Here is a 16177-nt window from a genome sequence, read left to right as displayed (position 1 = left end):
CTGTGCCCGGTAGCTGGCAGCTGATTGGCCCGCAGGCTGGGGAGACGCTAGTAGCTGAGGGGAACGGCGGCGCGAGGGCGGTTGGGCCAGCTCAGGCTTTCTGCGGACAAGGCTGTGCTTGGCATCCTCGGATGTTGCGGGCTGAAGGTAGTCATGGCCGGGACTCCCGTACCGAACAGCCACAGGAAGCAGAGTGGCGGCCTGGAGCCTTTCCCCGGTCTGTCTCGGTCCATCGAGAACCCTCCGAGCAAGAGGGCCCGGAGCTTCTCTGAGACCACAATCCCGGACCCCGAAGACCCATTCGGCGAGCACGCGGAATTTACTGCGGACGACCTAGAGGAACTCGACATCCTCGCGTCACAGGCTCTGAGCCAGTGCCCAGTCGCGCCCCGGAATCTGTCCAGTGAGTGCCTGTGGGGGCCTTTTCCCCGGCGGATGGTGCAGACCTCTTCAGCCTGGTAGCTTTGGTACTGGCGGCTTGCACCGACGTTACCCTCTCCCTTTATAAAACAAAATAGCACCCGATCTAGCGTGGTTCTGTTTCAAAAAGCCCTTTGAATTGATGGTAAGACATCCAGAATGTCAAAGGGCCTCACATATCCAGATTTGAAATATAGACAGCTAGACTGTTATTTTCCTTGAAACATGACTGCGATCACCTCAAGACCGTCACAACCCATGTGAGAGGATTTCGATGTTATGCACCCCATTGTAACCCTTGGGCAGAAGAGCATAAAAAGCGTCTGCCAGAGGCAAGAGATGGAAGAGATTCTTAACACAACCAATGCTAGTTGCCCAAAGGTTAGGAATGGCAACAACCACAAGCAATAGGCAAGAAATGCCAAAGCTGCTTTCCTTCTTAGAGCTTACAATCATGGGGAATATTAAGTGTCAGAAGGGTTTGATGGGCACCTTGCTATACTTAGCACTTAAAGCATCTGAAAAATAGGATTATCCCTGGAAACGTGGTTGGTCCGCTATCTCTCCAGGCACTGGAAAACACCCATTGCTGACCAGCTGTACTACACCGCAGTGGTTAGCCACTACTTTCCAAGCAGTGGCACAAGGCAACGCCTCCTCCTCCTTCCTTGACCCTACATCTCTCTCATCATCCGATACTCTACCTTACTCCATCCCTGGAGCCCCACCTCCCCCAGGAATGTATCCATTTTGTTCACCATCCGTCTTTAAAAACCAACAGATCCTATGCCTAGCGTGTTGCATAAGTGGTACTTACGATAGAGTCACAGCCAGTGCAGTCTCCTTTCAGCTATTAGTCGAGACTCTAGAAAGTGGGTGAGGTGTAAAGGGAGAGTATTCAGATATGCTATGCCATAAGGATTCTTTTTTTTTTTTTTTTTGGTTTTTCGCGACAGGGTTTCTCTGTATAGCCCTGGCTGTCCTGGAATTCACTCTGTAAACCAGGCTGGCCTCGAACTCAGAAATCCGCCTGCCTCTGCCTCCCAAGTGCTGGGATTAAAGGCGTGCGCCACCATCGTCCGGCACCATAAGGATTCTTTATATGTTTATATCATGTTCTGAGCTTGGAGCTGATCAATACTGATTACTGGGTCTTTCTCAATTTGGCTTTCAAGAGTGACTCCTTTTGCATTTTATGACAAAAGTAATGAGCCTCCAAGTATATACATGGGTTGTTTTTTTTTTTTTTTCCAGACAGGTTCTCCATCTATAAATTGGCTAGCCTTGAACTTGAGATCCCCGTGCCTCAGCCTCTCAAGTGCTGGGATTACAGTTCTGTACCACCATGCTCAACATAATAGGAACTGTTTTTTATACAGGTGCTCATACTCATAAGGTCCGTCAATTAGATGGGTTACCGAATAATCCTATAAGGAAAACCAGAGAAGATACTCTAGCTAAAGATAATTTTGAATTAGAAGTACTTCAGATACAATACAAAGAACTTAAAGAAAAGGTATTTAACTTTTGGGGTTTTTTTTTTTTTTTTTTTTTTTTTTTTGCCTGTTTGGTTCTATTGTTGACAGATGAACCCAGGACTTTACCTTCACATATGCTATACACAAACACTCTACTGCTAAGCTACGCTGCCAGCCCTAACTAAGGGCTCAACTTATTTGTAGCTGATTCATTCATTCATGTATTAAAGAGCCTGTGTAAAGTATATTAAAAATTTTGAAACAAGCATCTAGATTCATTCCCCTGAAATGAAAGAAGGTTGGGGAAAGAATGCCTGAAATTTTGTTATATATATGTGAGCCTGTGTGAGTTTATGTGCACTGCATGCATGCAGGTGCCTGTGAAGGTTAGGGGTGTTACATCTTTTGGAATCATCACAGTTGGTGTGAGCCACCTGATAGGGGTACTGGGACCGGAACCTGGGTCCTCTGTAAGAGCCATGCGTGTGTTTAGCTGCTAAGCCATCTCTCCAGCCTCCTCAGCCTATGTCTTTACCTGAGGAATATGTTACCATAGTGGTTGCTATTTCCTTAGTCTTGCAAGCTCTTATACATCTTTCAGTTGGTCATCTGTAGATACCTAAGAAAACCAGAAATATAACATGAAATTTTAGTCTGTGGAGGGTGGGATCCATAGCAGTAAAGCCAGAAGAATCTGTATGTAAGTGGTGAGTGTATTCTGAAACGGTTCTTGCTGAATATCTGTTGATTGGGTATAATTTACAGCTGAGAGCAATGGAAGAAGAAATCCTAATTAAGAATGGAGAAATTAAAATTTTGCGTGACTCGCTGCATCAGACAGAATCCGTTTTAGAAGAACAGAAAAGATCACATTTCCTTCTTGAGCAAGAAAAGACTCAAGCACTCAGTGAAAAAGAAAAGGAGTTCTCCAAAAAGGTGAGCTAGAACATTGGTCTTGCATGCTGTGGACAGCAGTGTTGCCGGTTCACTGAATTACATTAGAAGCAATAACCAAGGCTGGGCATGCTAGCACATGCCTTTAATCTCAGGAGGCAGAGGCAGAGGCAAGTGGATCTCTATGAGCTCCAGGCCAGCCTAGAGTACATGATGAATTCCAGGCCAGTCAAGTGAGACACTGTCTCTAAAAAAATAAACAAAATAGAAGCAATAACCAAAGTTGCCTGGAAGTATTCAACCACTGTTTGTCTTAAGTGTTCTCTGCCCCTAGTGAATGGCATGTACCTTTCTTCCAGGGTCTGCATTTGTTTTGGACAAGGACTAAGATGAAAGAAACTCTGCCTTGCTGTGGTTGTTATTCTTGGCAGGAACAAATCACTAGCTTAGAATTTCTAGGATAGGCTTGAATTAGGGCTTTTTGGTAGGTAAGAAATTCAGTTGGCTCGGCTTAGCCAGAAGGAAATATATTAGCTGCCACATCCAAGTCTAGGAAAACGGGGACATAGTAGGGCTTCATATGACATAAACCAGAAATCTCAGATTCTCTGTTATGAGACCTGTTGCTCTGTCAGCAGAGGTTCTGACTGGATGCACTCATGCATTTCAGAACTCCAGAGCACAGGTAAGACTTGGGCTTCCTCAGCTGGGTGTAAATTGGGAGGCTGGTACAACAGGGTTACCATGGGTTCAAGGCTAGCCTGGGCTATACAGTGAGATCCTTTTTCAAAAAGCCAAATGCAAGGTTCCCTCATCTCAAACTTTTTTTTTTTTTAAAGCAGCCTATTTTCAGACCAGTTCTGAAAGGAAAGAGATAAGTATCATTTGAGTCACAGTCAGAGGTAGGAAAGGGAGATCATGTTGAAAGAAAAATAGTAGGCACTAGTCTTTAACACCACTTTCCTTTAGAACATGTCAATGCTTCAGTCAGGGATCTGAGCTCCACCACTCACAGTATAGGGAGCAGTAGCATGGGCAGCAGCTTTAGTGTCTGCCTCCGTTACCTCTTCCAGCAAGTTGTGTGTGTGTGTGTGTGTGTGTGTGTGTGTGTGTGTGTGTTTTGTTTTGTTTTTTTGGTTTTTTTTTTTGTTTGTTTTTGTTTTGGGTTTTTTTTTTTTTTTTTTTGGTTTTTTGAGACAGGGTTTCTCTGTGTAGCCCTGGCTGTCCTGGAACTCACTCTGTAGACCAGGCTGTCCTCGAACTCAGAAATCCACCTGCCTCTGCCTCCCAAGTGCTGGGATTAAAGGGGTGCACCACCACCGCCCGGCTAAGTCTTGAGCAATTTTAAATTGAGCTGTATATTTTATCGTATTTTAGTCAGGGTACTCTGTGATTGAAAAAAGCAACCACAGTTTCCACCACCGCCCAGCTCCAGCAAGTTTTATATGCACATATCCTTTGAACCCACCACAGAGGAAAGGTTGTTGGGAAGCCCAAACATTATTTTTTTTCTGACCTGGTAATGTAGCCCAAGCTGGCCTTAAAGTTACATTGTAGCCAAGAATGCCCTTAAACTTCTGAGCCTCCTGCTTCTGCTCAGACTTCCAAGAAGACCTAGACTTCTGTACTGCTAAGTAATTGACAGATGATGTTTGCAACCAATCCCTGTGAAAGCTGAGGAGGATTTAGAGTCTGACGGCATTTTGGGGAGCAGAGCATGGGGTGGGGTGCAGTGGGGCCCACAAAGCACGCCACTGCTGAGATAAAGCGTCTCACTAGCTCTGTGCTGGGTACTGTACAGCCATCACTTTCTCTAATCCTCAGTCCCAGCCAAGTATGCTAATTATCTCTTAGAGTCAGTGAAGCTAAACACGTAATGGGCTGGTTTTTGAACCTTCATAAACTGCTTCCACAATAGAGTCTGATACATCTTTCTAGAGTTTTTGTTAAGGAAAAAAAGGCTAATATCTGAGGACATTTATATCGTAGTAGACTTTGACAATGTATTTTTCATCATTTTCTTTTACTAGCTTGAAGTTTGGAAGCTAAGGAATTTATTATTGAGTTTTGTTTGTTTGTGAAACAGACTCAATCACTATGTGGAATCACAGAGATTCCCCACACCTGCCTTTGCTTCCTGAGTGTTATTAAAGGTGTGTACCACCACGTACATATTTTTGTACATATGTATCATAGTGCTACCACAGACATCTTTGACTTTTCAGCTCCAATCACTGCAGTCTGAACTCCAGTTTAAAGATGCAGAAATGAATGAATTAAGGACAAAGCTTCAGAGTAATGAACGAACAAATAAACTAGCAGCTCCCTTCGTTTCCCAGCTCAGGTAAGGAGGACACTGGACCCATAGTTTAGTTTGGCATTATTTTGCAAAAAGCCTGACAGCTGTCTGGGTTGTTGGGATGAAGGTCTTGTTTTGAGGCCATCTTTGCTGAAGGATGCACAGGTGGCTTGGCTGAGGCTACGTGGTCTGAGCCATTGCAGTAGAGATGACTTCATTCTACGTGTCTTCATTCTACGTGTGCTTTCTCTGACTGGGACATTGGTAACACAATCCCTTGAGACTAAAAAAAGCTGAAAAAAATAATCTTTTTTTTTTTTTTTTTTAAAGGAAGGAAAGGTTTATTTTGGCTCACAGTGCAGGGAATGCAGTCCATCATGTTGGGGAAGGTTTGGCAGCAGGAACTCATAGCTGAGTGGATCGGGAAGCAGGGAGAGACAAAAGCTGGTGCGCAGCTAGTCTCCTCATGTCCCCTTTTTAGCCCATCCCAGACCCCAGGCTACGGTGTGGTACTACCCACCTTCAGGGTAGGCCTTCCTTTAAATTTTTGAAAACAGATCAGCCTCCGTTTTTATGTAATTTGTTTAATTAACATTGCCCCCCTTCCCTAAGCATGAGTGTATTTCAGTCCTGGCTACTTAACATAGTTTTGCTCATTGGCTATCTGGGACCTTTGTCTTACAGCCCCTCTTTTGCTGCCAGATGTGCTCAGCTTGTTAATGGTCTATGTCCTGCCCTCTGCCTCCCATAGCAGTCTCTCATGTGTCTGAACTCTTTCTGGTATGCAACATTCTCCTGCCTTTGCTCATGTTGGGCAGAGTGTGAGATTGAACTCTCCTTGCCTTGCATGCTTCAGGTGAGACGGGAGAGATGAGGAAGTTTACCCTCACTTCTTCACCACTCAGCAATAGGAAGAAGGCCTGGATGTTGTGTGACCAGCGCTGAGGGGCTTACTCAGTTTCCAATACACTTTCTGATAGACCCTCTTTATTTTGAAGGTTTTTTTGTAAATTATATACATGTGTGTTTGTGCGTACAATTACCTACAGAGCCCAGAAGAGGGCATTGGATTCCCTAGAGCTGGAGTTATAGGCACTTATGAGCTCTCAGACAAGGGACCAGGGAGTGGAACTTAGATCTGCAAGAGTAGTATTTACTCCTGATGCTGACCTATCTTTTGACCCAGTCCAGGCATTGATTACTAAAAATTGGGTGATCAACATTTAAAACTTTGTTTTTGGATGCCTAAGAGATTATGAAAATAAATGCTACCTTTGACACAAACTGATATACCCATAAAGCCTCTAGTCAAAATGTCTAGCTATGAAAAATTTATATTAGAAATTTAATAACCAGGTATTTTAACAGAATCCTAACTGTGCTCATAGTTAACTCTTTCCAGTCCTAGGAAAGGCTCTTCTGTGGTTCTAAAGTCAGAAGCATGTTCTCCACATGTTGGAAAGACAACTTTCCCTACAAAGGAGTCTTTTAGTGCTAACATGCCTCTCTTCCACCCCTGTCAGACTGAGGCAGGACACAAATTTCTGGTGGGCCAAGAGGGTAAGTCAAATATTATTAATTGGTTGCTGCATAATGGACTGCCCCAACTAGTGCCTAAACAACAGGATTTACTTTCTTTTTCTTAGTTTCTGGGCATCAACAGTTTGACACGTAAAGACACATTGAGGCTGAGAGTCCTTCAAGGGGCCTCTGAGACCTCCTGTAGCACTTTATAATTTGACACACTGCCTCTCTTCCCAGCACTGCCACTGTTCTCTTGAGACACTGCAGCCACAAGTTTGGTGACCCCAACTAATGGGGCGCTGCATGGTAGGTTACAAGCAGGCAGAGCAGTCTGGGTGTAAGTCTCAACCACACTACTTAACAGCTTATGTGATCTGGGCAAGGGCACATTACCTCAATGTTTCAGTTTCTCTATATGTGAAACAGCTAAAGTGACCTTTAATCATACGGTTGTTCTGTGAAACAAATGACTATGACTTAAAAAGAAAAATGGGTAAAGTGATGATTACTGTTTTCACCATATTGCTCCATTTTAGGTGAAGCAGACAGATTCTCTTTTTAGCAATCTAGAGATATTTTGGCTTTTGACTGAGTTTAAAGAGATTATCTACTCTTTTAATATGGCATGTTGGAGTGTTTGGAACACCTGTTCTTTTCGTTCAGCTTTAGACTCACATTTTTTCTAGTTTCAGACAATAAGACCCATCTGGGAGGTAACCTCCTGAAGCAAGATGTGCAGCAGAAAATTCTTGCTGACAGTTGGGTGCAGAGAAAAAATACTCAAGGTACCAGAAGACTTCCTTTTCTGTAGGAGCCTGTGTGGTTCCCATTTTCTTCAGAGAATTGCCTAGGGGGATTGTCTGAGAACCCTGTCCCAAGTGTCCTTTATAGTGTTTGGGCACATAGGCATCTGTGACTTAAAGAGAAAAACAGTGTGGTCTGGTGAGATGGCTTAGTGGGTAAAGGTGTCTGCGACCAAGCCTGACAACCTGAGTTCAATCCCTAGGACCCACATAATCAAAGGAGAGAACCAATCCCCAGAAGTTGTCTTCTGATCGCCACATGTGCACTGGGGTACACATCCCCTGTGCCCATAAAATAAATAAGTAAATAAAATTAATTTTAGGTGTGGTGTTGAGTGATGCTTTTAACCACAATGTTCCAGAGGCAGAGGTGGGGGATATCTATGAGAGAAATAGATAGATAGGTTTATGATTGATAGGTAGGTAGATAGATCGGTCAGTTGGTTGATAAATAAAAGGATGTTTTGTTTTGTTATTTAAGGTAAGAACGGGTGTTTTCCAGAGCTTCTGCCCCCAGAAGCATCATGACAGAGTTTAGTAGCTTAGACATGGTGAAATTAAGGGTCCCTCACTTCCTCCCTCTAAGGCCATAGAAAAGGTCTTCCGTAGTCAGGCTGGTAATCCTAGCATCCTGGTCTCAGAGGCTGAGGCAGGAAGATCATGAATTCAAGACAGAGGAGGCAACATAGTGAGACCCTGTCTCAAAAAAAAAAAAAAAAAAAAAAAAACAATGAAGGGATGGAGGGAGAAAGAACTCTCCCATTTCAGAACATTCTAGAGTCACCTTGTCTTTTGCAGGTTCTATTTTGATAAACTTGCTCCTGAAGCAACCTTTGATGCCAGGGTTATCTCTAGGTCTCTGTCACCTTCTGAGCAGTTGTTCTGAGGTTCCTACTGGCACCCTCTTGCAGCCACCAGGGCTTAGGTAAGCACGAGGCTCCCAAACAGTTGGTTTGGGACTTTTCACAAAGCGTACCCTTCACTGGTTCTGGCCAACATATGAGACTATGGCATGTTTAGGTTGGCTAAAGAATTTGGCAGACAGGTGATCTGGGGTCCCTGACCTAATCTGTTTTCTTTTGTTTCCAGTACTTTGCCTGGGACTTCAGGCCTCAGGACCATCAGTTCTCCTAATGGGCCATTTTCCCCCTCTGCCCTGAGAGAAGCACAGAACTTGGCATTCACTGGATTGAATCTGGTTGCCAGGAGTGAGAGATCACACGATGGAGATGTAGCAGGCAGAAGAGTCTTCCCGCTCTGCCAGCTTCCTGGAGCTGTGCATCTCCTCCCTCTTGTACAGTTCTTCATCGGCTTACACTGCCAGGCTCTGCAAGATTTAGCCCCTGCTAAGAAGAGTGGGGCGCCTGGAGACTCTCCGACACATACCTCCTGTGTGAACTCTGGGGTAGAGGCTAGCCCAGAGGACTCCATTTATAGCTTGGAAAGCTTTTCTGTGGCTTCACTTAGCATCCTTCAGCACCTGGTGTGCCACAGTGGGGCAGTTGTCTGCCTGTTACTGTCAGGCATGGGGACCGATGCTGCTGCCAGGGAAGGAAACTTAATTCAGACTTGTGCAGATACAATCTCAGCCTCCAGGGAGGATGCTCATGACCAAAACCAGCATCCACTATTGAAGATGCTTCTTCAACTGATGGCTGTTTCTTCTACAACATCAGGTCATTTTCAAGCCAGTGTCCTGAGCCAGTGCCTCAAAGTTTTGGTGAAATTAGCTGAAAACGCTTCCTCTGATTTCTTGCCCAGGTATAAAGAAGACTCACGGGAGGCATGATTCCATGGGTCTGCCTGACCTCTTGAGGTCTAACCTGTGGCTTTTGTACTTTGTTCACACTTTGACTTAATCCTACTACTTAGCTATGGCTTCCTTCGGGGAGTTCTGAAATGATGGGAAGGGGGCCAGGTAAGCAAAGGCACATGTAACATGCCACTTCGGAAGAGTGGCTTGCCCTTGGACCAAGGCTAAATTAGGAGGCCTTTGAACCCGAGATGTGGATCAGGTAAAGAACTTACGACACAGCATATTTCAGTGAGGTAGAGTCTTGTATGGAAATAGAAATTGGGAGTGTCTGTAGCCATGAGCTGACCTTGTAGGAAGTTGTCAACTTTGTGTCTGCTTTTTTTCCCCACCAAGGACAAGGTTTCTTTGTGTAACAGACTTTGCTGTCCTAGAACTCACTCTGTAGACCAGGCTGACCTACAACTCACAGAGATCCACCTGTCTCTGCCTCTCGAGTGCTGGGATTAAAAGCATGTACCAGCATGCCCAGCTGTGTTCACATCTATTATGAATCACAGGTCACTTGCTGCTTAACAGTAGTTTGTTGGAAGTCATAGTATAATGAATCTAGCTTATAAACAAAACAAAAATCCACTGTTATAAATGACTAACTTGGGGTGCTAGAGAGATGGCTCAGCAATTAAGAGTTATTGTTTTTCTTGCAGAAGACCCAAGTTTGATTCCCAGTAACCACATTGTAGCTCACAACCATGTTACCCCGGTTCCAGGGAATCCAGCAGGCATACATGTGCTGCGTGTACATTCATGTAGACAAAACATTCATACACAAAGTAAGCTACGTAAATAAGTGAATCGTTAAGAAAAATTATAAGTTCCTAACTTGGGAGTTGAGAACACCATGAGCAAGATAGGAAGAATTATAAACCCTGCCAGCCCGCCCTCCACCCAGCCGTCAGTTTGTTTTTCTCACAGCGTGCTTATAAGGCCAATTCCTGTGTTCAAATACTACCATTGATGAGGTTTTGTCTCTGCCAGGCATCATGGCCTGTACTGCTAATCCAGCACCTGGGAGGCAGAGACAGGTGGATCTCTGAGTTTGAAACTAGCCAGAGCTACACAGTGAAACCCTGTCTCAAAAAAACAGTCTTATCTGAACCTAACATTCCTTTTTGTCATGTTTTCCACATGGTATTTTCTAGCTAGTTTTACCTGTCCTAAAGTATGAAATTGAACACAGCACATCAGTGCAGTATAAACAGTACATGGGGAAGAACTGCCATTCACAGGCCCAACTCACACTGGCTAGTTGCCTATTTCTTATGTGCTTAATGAATGAATCTCAGAAACCACACATTTCCCAATTCTGTTTGTAGACCCCTCTTCCTGTTCTGCTGACACACAGGGTATTCAGAACTCCACTAATTAATGGATGCTTCTACTAGCCAAGAGCTTCAGTCGCTGGCTTACGTGACACTTCTGACTCTTTCCTCCTTCACACAGAGCCTGGCTCAGTCTGAATTTGTTAAATCCCGACATTGAATTAGGAAAACTTGTCTAAAAAACTGCAACCATGTTAGGACAGTGTCAAGCCAATGACTGTGATAAGTCATTGCCCACTGCTTTCAGTCACATACCCAAATGGAAGACTTCTCTGTAGATTTCATACTCGTGTGTCAAGATGTACTGCACAGCTTCCTTTTTACCTTTTGGTGAAGGCCGGGGCCGGTGCTGTCAGGGCTGTAAAGCAGGATGTGATAAGTAGCCAGAAAACCTGCCATCTGCCAGTGTCATTGCCCCCAGGCTTGAAACAAATCCCACCTTACCAGAGAGCATGATGACTCCTGTACTTTTATAATGGTGCTATGTGTAACTTCTTTTCCCTTTTTGAGACGGTCTCACTATGTATCCCTGCTGGCCAGTCTGGCGTAGGACTCAGATCCACCTGCCTTTGCTTCCAGAGTCCTGGGATTACAGGTGTGCACCCTCATGCCTGGCATAACATTTCATTGTAAAAGAAGGCTTTACAGCTATGAGAAACATAACTTGGAAACCAAAGGTAGAATCTTTCCAGCTATGCTCAAGGGCCATAATGGGCTAGGTAGGACTAGTCAGGCCAGAGAGCACTAAGTTAAACTTTTTTTTTTCTCCCAGAGATCCACAGTACCTGGCAACTAAAGAATGCCCAACTTCTTGCCTATTTGTAGAATGAATATGCTATAAAATGGGGGCTCAGTGGTTAAGTTGCTCTTCCAGAGGACCCAGGTTCAATTCTGAGCACCCACATGGCAGCTCACAACTCTAACTCCAGTTTTAAGGGATCTGACACCCTCATACAGGCATACAAGCAAGAAAAGGGGGGAAAAAATCAGATTTAAAAGTGCTATAAAATGGGTTTACCCCAAATAGTGAGCCTTGACTTTCCAATGACACACTAATGGGTACTCTCCATCTCCATGCTCTGTGCGGAAATGCCACATGTGTACATGTTGGTACATACCTGCATGTTCATGGCCTCTCCCACACACCAGTTCGCCCTCATGCTGCTACAGGTGATGTGGATAGAAGAACCTGAGCCCTTGGGACTGGGTTCCATCCTTTGTCTCTGCCTCATTCCTCAGTGGGGAGAGATGAATATATATATATATATTTTTTTTTTTTTCATTCATACATACACACACATAAGAGTAGGTAGGTTTTTACACTGGTAGCAACAGAAGCCAGTGTTTTCCAGCAAGTGGAGAAAAACTCTTTCTTTGCCTTGCTCTGTGACTGACCTCATAAGACGGCTACAGCCATGTCCACACTTGTTCCAGTTCGAGCCCTGGCCAGGCCTCTGCTATTAGACAAGGAACATTTCTTATGCTGAAGGTATGCATCTGTACCCTGTGTGAGAACAGACACAGGAAGGAGCCTGGGGTATAGTCATGCAGCCCCGATCCAGGGAGTCTTGTCCCATTTACTTGATAAGGGCCTGTCTTCTTTTTTGGGGGCAAATGAGGGGTTTTGATATGGTGGTGAGTCTTGGCTGCATATAGCCCAGGTTCGTATCCGACTCGTTGCGATAGGTCCTGCCTCTGCCTCCTAATTGCGAGATTACACATATCGGCCACACATAGACCCCACCAAAGGCCTGTCATTTTTAAATCACAGCATTCTTAACAGAAAAGTTTAGTACCTGTTTATTTGTGACAGCCTTGAAGCAAGTAGGCTACGGTCAGGCCAGCAGCTTTTGAACCCTTGTCTCACTACATCAGTGTCCTTTTGGAGAGTGTCCTAACTGTGCCCATTCTTTAGGTTGTCCTGTGTGTTCCCAGTGTTGCCACAGTGCCTCGGCTCAGAGCTGCCGCTGTCGTGTGTGCAACAGGCTGTTGAGCTGCTCTCTGTTCTGGTGGACCACGACAGCCTTACACAGCAGCTGTGCTCCCACTCGGGTAAGCAGAGCAGGACAGGTCTCAACTGTCCCATCTTGGGAGGGAGGGATTGGGGCAGGGACAGGTTCAGAGCTCCTCAAGGGCTTCTGTCCTTGTACCCCAGGCTACAGTGAAAAGGGGGACCCTGAGTGAGGCCTGCCATCCTTTTCAGAAGGCTGTCTTCTCCTGAGGCTGTACATGTACATTACATCAAGGCCTGACAAAATGGCCTCAGAGACACAGTGGCTTCAGCTGGAACAAGAGGTAAGACTCTCAGATGATGCTCACCCTTCCCCCCTTCCCAAGAGCCCAGGGTCTCCTTCCGTCTTGTGGGAAAATACGAGCTACAATTCATTTCGGCCAGTGTCAAACAGCAACAGGTCATGTAGCGGTTCCTCACATGGATGCAATTCAGATGCATCCTGGGCTGCTGCTCAGCAGAGTTGCCTGATAACGCTGCCTGGGCTTTGGGGCCTGGTCCTGGTCCTGGAAGCAGGAAGCTGTTGGTGAGACTCATGTCTGAAAGCCTGAGATGATTACCACTTGTACCCTACTTGTGCAGGCAAGCAGTTGTAGAAGTAGCTAGAGCACCTCAGAAATGCCCGCAGAAGCCCTGTGACAGCCGTCTGCTCTACACGGGATGAACACCGTCTCTTCTTGTTCCAGGTAGTATGGCTCTTGGCCAAGCTGAGTGTGCAGAGCCCTTCCCCACCTGGCATTGGTTCTGACTGTCAGTGCAACGTAGAGGTGAGGGGCCAGAGGCCAACATCACAGTCGCTCGGTTGGTTAAGGGCAATCATGTTTCCCTTGAAGTGGTGAGGTGAGTCAGTCACTGGACCTTAGGCTGTGCCCTCTCTCACCCTAGGCAGTCAGAGCGCTCACTGTGATGTTGCACAGGCAGTGGCTGACTGTGCGGCGGGCAGGGGGTCCAAGGACCCACCAGCAGAAGCAGACAATCCGCTGTCTGCGGGACACTGTGCTGCTGCTGCATAGCCTATCTCAGAAGGACAAGCTCTTTACTGTGCACTGTGTCGAGGTCCTGCATCAGTATGACCAGGTGATGCCAGGGGTCAGCATGCTGATTCGAGCCCTTCCTGATGTGACTGACTGTGAAGGTAAGCTAGCAAAAGACTCTGTCCTAGCCTTCTTCATGTGCCTCTGCCTGAGGCTCATGAAAAAGTCAAACTCCTTTGCTGGACTTCCATGAGTCTTCCCTTGCCTCCAGAGCCACTCTTGGCACCGTGGGCACTGTCTTCCTGCTCTGGGTCTTTGAGTATGATAGGTTCCCATTTGATCATGTCTATTGAATTGGCCTAGCTGAGCCATGGTTTTTCCACAAAGATCTGTTCGAATTGCTTTTGTATCACTTTTGCTCACAGTAGCTGAGGGAGCAAAGCCTGTGCATGGACGGGACTGGTTAGTTCCTGTGACTGACGCTAGGGGAGGGTGGGTAGGCCTCTAGGCCTCAGCACCATCACGTTAACCTCAGAAAGCTCTTCCTTTTGGCTTAGAGGCTGCCCTGGATGACCTCTGTGCTGCAGAGACTGATTTGGAAGACTCCGAGATGGACTGTAGCTGAGGGCCTGAGCATCCAGCCACAAGGTGGCACCAGCTCCCACTGACATCTTTGCCATATCCACTGATTAAAAGTGCACTTCCTGCTGAGAACACAAGCTTTGTTTCCCGAGTCCAGTTTGTGTGGCTGAGAGGGAGGGGCAGAGCAGACTAGGAACTTGCTGGATTAGGTGACTCTCCTTACGGAGTTGAGATGGTCTCCATGGTAACTGATCTGCCCTGAGGAAAACCCTGCCCCTCTTTGGGAATTACCCTGAGTCATAGCTTTGGGCTGGGGCCATGGGGGAAAAAACTTGTGTAGCCGAGGAGGCAGCCCTTTTTAGGAAGGCCTGGATCAAGGACTGGGGGAAAGGCAGAGACACACAGGCATGTTTGAATCCTAGAGACAACCCAGTTTAAGTGAGTTGTCAGGGTTGGGGCAGTGGTCCATTTTACCAGCAGGATCACAGATACGGTTCTAGGAAGGCCTCTGGGGTACTTGGGGAGGGAGGGAGGAGCTTTAGCATGAGGGCCAGGCCTGGCAGGCTAACTAGCAGGGAGGGCCCTGTTCAGGAGGCAGGCCTATGGGTGGACCCAGGCAGTTTTACTTCCTGAGCCACTGCTGCCAGCAGCAGAATCAGCGGAGTGCCTTGCTGCCCGTTTCTCGGTAAGTGTGGGTTAAGGGTATGGGGTACGGCAGAAGAGGATAGGTTTCCATCACCCTGAAGGTGGTCAGCACTAGGGGAAGGGCCTCCCTCAAAAGGATAGTAAGTAGTGTAGCCATCCCACTAGAACAAGCCTACCGTCCAGCTTCTAGTGGCCCTGGATAGCACGTGCTGAAAGGACTAGGCTGTGTTTCTGCCCACGCTACACCCCACCCCAGCCCACTTTAGACTTTTCTACTACTGTTCATTACCCCATCTCCTCCCCAGGCTCAGCATGGACTCAAAGACCCTGCCCCATGGTCACATGCAGACCCTCATCTTCTTAGACCTGGAAGCCACTGGCCTGCCTATGTCTCAGCCCAAAGTCACAGAGCTGTGCCTACTGGCTGTCCACAGACATGCCCTGGAGAACACCTCCATTTCTGGGGGGCAGCCATCTCCAGTGCCCAAGCCACCCCGTGTGGTGGACAAGCTCTCTCTGTGTATTGCTCCAGGGAAAGCTTGTAGCTCTGGGGCCAGTGAGATCACAGGTCTGAGCACAGCTGAGCTGGAAGCACACGGGCGTCAACGCTTCGATGACAACCTGGCCAACCTGCTCCGAGCCTTCCTGCAGCGCCAGCCACAGCCCTGCTGCCTTGTGGCACACAACGGTGACCGCTATGACTTTCCTCTGCTCCAGGCAGAGTTTGCTTTGCTGAACATTGCCAGTCCTCTAGATGGTACCTTCTGTGTGGATAGCATGGCTGCCCTAAAGGCCTTGGAAAAAGCTAGCAGCCCCTCAGAGCATGGTCCGAGGAAAAGCTACAGCCTGGGCAGCATCTACACCCGCCTGTACGGGCAAGCACCGACGGACTCACACACTGCCGAAGGTGACGTTCTAGCCCTGCTCAGCATCTGTCAGTGGAAGCCACAGGCCCTACTACAGTGGGTGGACAAGCATGCCCGACCTTTCAGCACCATCAAGCCCATGTATGGCACTAGAGCTACTACTGGAACAACCAACCTAAGGCCACATGTTGCCACAACCACTACACCCCTGGCCACAGCCAACGTGAGTCTTGGCAATGGCAGGAGCAGGAGCAGGCAACCTAGGAATCCTCCAGAGGAGGTCCCAGAAGCCCCATACCAGGAGGGGCTGCTGGCCCCACTGGGCCTGCTGACCTTCCTGACCTTGGCAATAGCCATTCTGTATGGACTCTTCCTGGCCTCACCTGGGCAGTAAGTCAAGAGGGAAAATGATTAATAAAGACTACCATAGCACTGACTGCTTGCCGCCTCTGCTTCTCAGCCTGGGCCTCTGGCCATAGTCAGGCCCTCGGGATGAGGTACAGTTCCTCTCTCCTGCTCTCTTGAGAGGACAGTCAAACCTGTTAG

At 46.9% G+C, this 16177-nt stretch overlaps 2 protein-coding genes across 5 annotated transcripts; both read left to right on the top strand.

Moving 5' to 3' along the window:
- Positions 1 to 21: 21 nt before the first annotated feature.
- Atrip (ATR interacting protein) lies at positions 22 to 14257 on the top strand. Of its 3 annotated transcripts, none has more exons than XM_034525042.2 (13): positions 22 to 403; positions 1800 to 1936; positions 2664 to 2834; positions 5018 to 5136; positions 6494 to 6651; positions 7302 to 7400; positions 8217 to 8343; positions 8508 to 9179; positions 12469 to 12605; positions 12760 to 12848; positions 13251 to 13331; positions 13450 to 13699; positions 14096 to 14257. In XM_034525042.2, the coding sequence occupies exons 1-13, from the start codon at positions 154 to 156 to the stop codon at positions 14161 to 14163; spliced, it is 2358 nt and encodes a 785-aa protein (XP_034380933.1). In that variant the 5' UTR covers positions 22 to 153; the 3' UTR covers positions 14164 to 14257. The 3 variants fall into 3 exon arrangements, with proteins under 3 accessions (XP_034380933.1, XP_034380934.1, XP_034380932.1); XM_034525041.2 differs by having other exon boundaries at positions 23 to 403; positions 12757 to 12848; XM_034525043.2 differs by lacking the exons at positions 13251 to 13331; positions 13450 to 13699; positions 14096 to 14257 and having other exon boundaries at positions 12709 to 12844.
- A 9-nt stretch (positions 14258 to 14266) lies between these two features.
- Positions 14267 to 16067, top strand: Trex1 (three prime repair exonuclease 1). Of its 2 annotated transcripts, none has more exons than XM_076917844.1 (2): positions 14267 to 14364; positions 15071 to 16067. In XM_076917844.1, the coding sequence occupies exon 2, from the start codon at positions 15078 to 15080 to the stop codon at positions 16023 to 16025; it is 948 nt and encodes a 315-aa protein (XP_076773959.1). In that variant the 5' UTR covers positions 14267 to 14364; positions 15071 to 15077; the 3' UTR covers positions 16026 to 16067. The 2 variants fall into 2 exon arrangements, with proteins under 2 accessions (XP_076773959.1, XP_034380941.1); XM_034525050.2 differs by lacking the exon at positions 14267 to 14364 and adding an exon at positions 14579 to 14805.
- Positions 16068 to 16177: the final 110 nt, after the last annotated feature.

The sequence above is a fragment of the Arvicanthis niloticus genome, chromosome 21 (assembly GCF_011762505.2).
Source record: "Arvicanthis niloticus isolate mArvNil1 chromosome 21, mArvNil1.pat.X, whole genome shotgun sequence".
NCBI lineage: Eukaryota > Metazoa > Chordata > Mammalia > Rodentia > Muridae > Arvicanthis > Arvicanthis niloticus.
The sequence above is the reverse complement of the archived record's forward strand: the minus strand, read 5'-3'. Positions and strand labels throughout refer to the sequence as shown.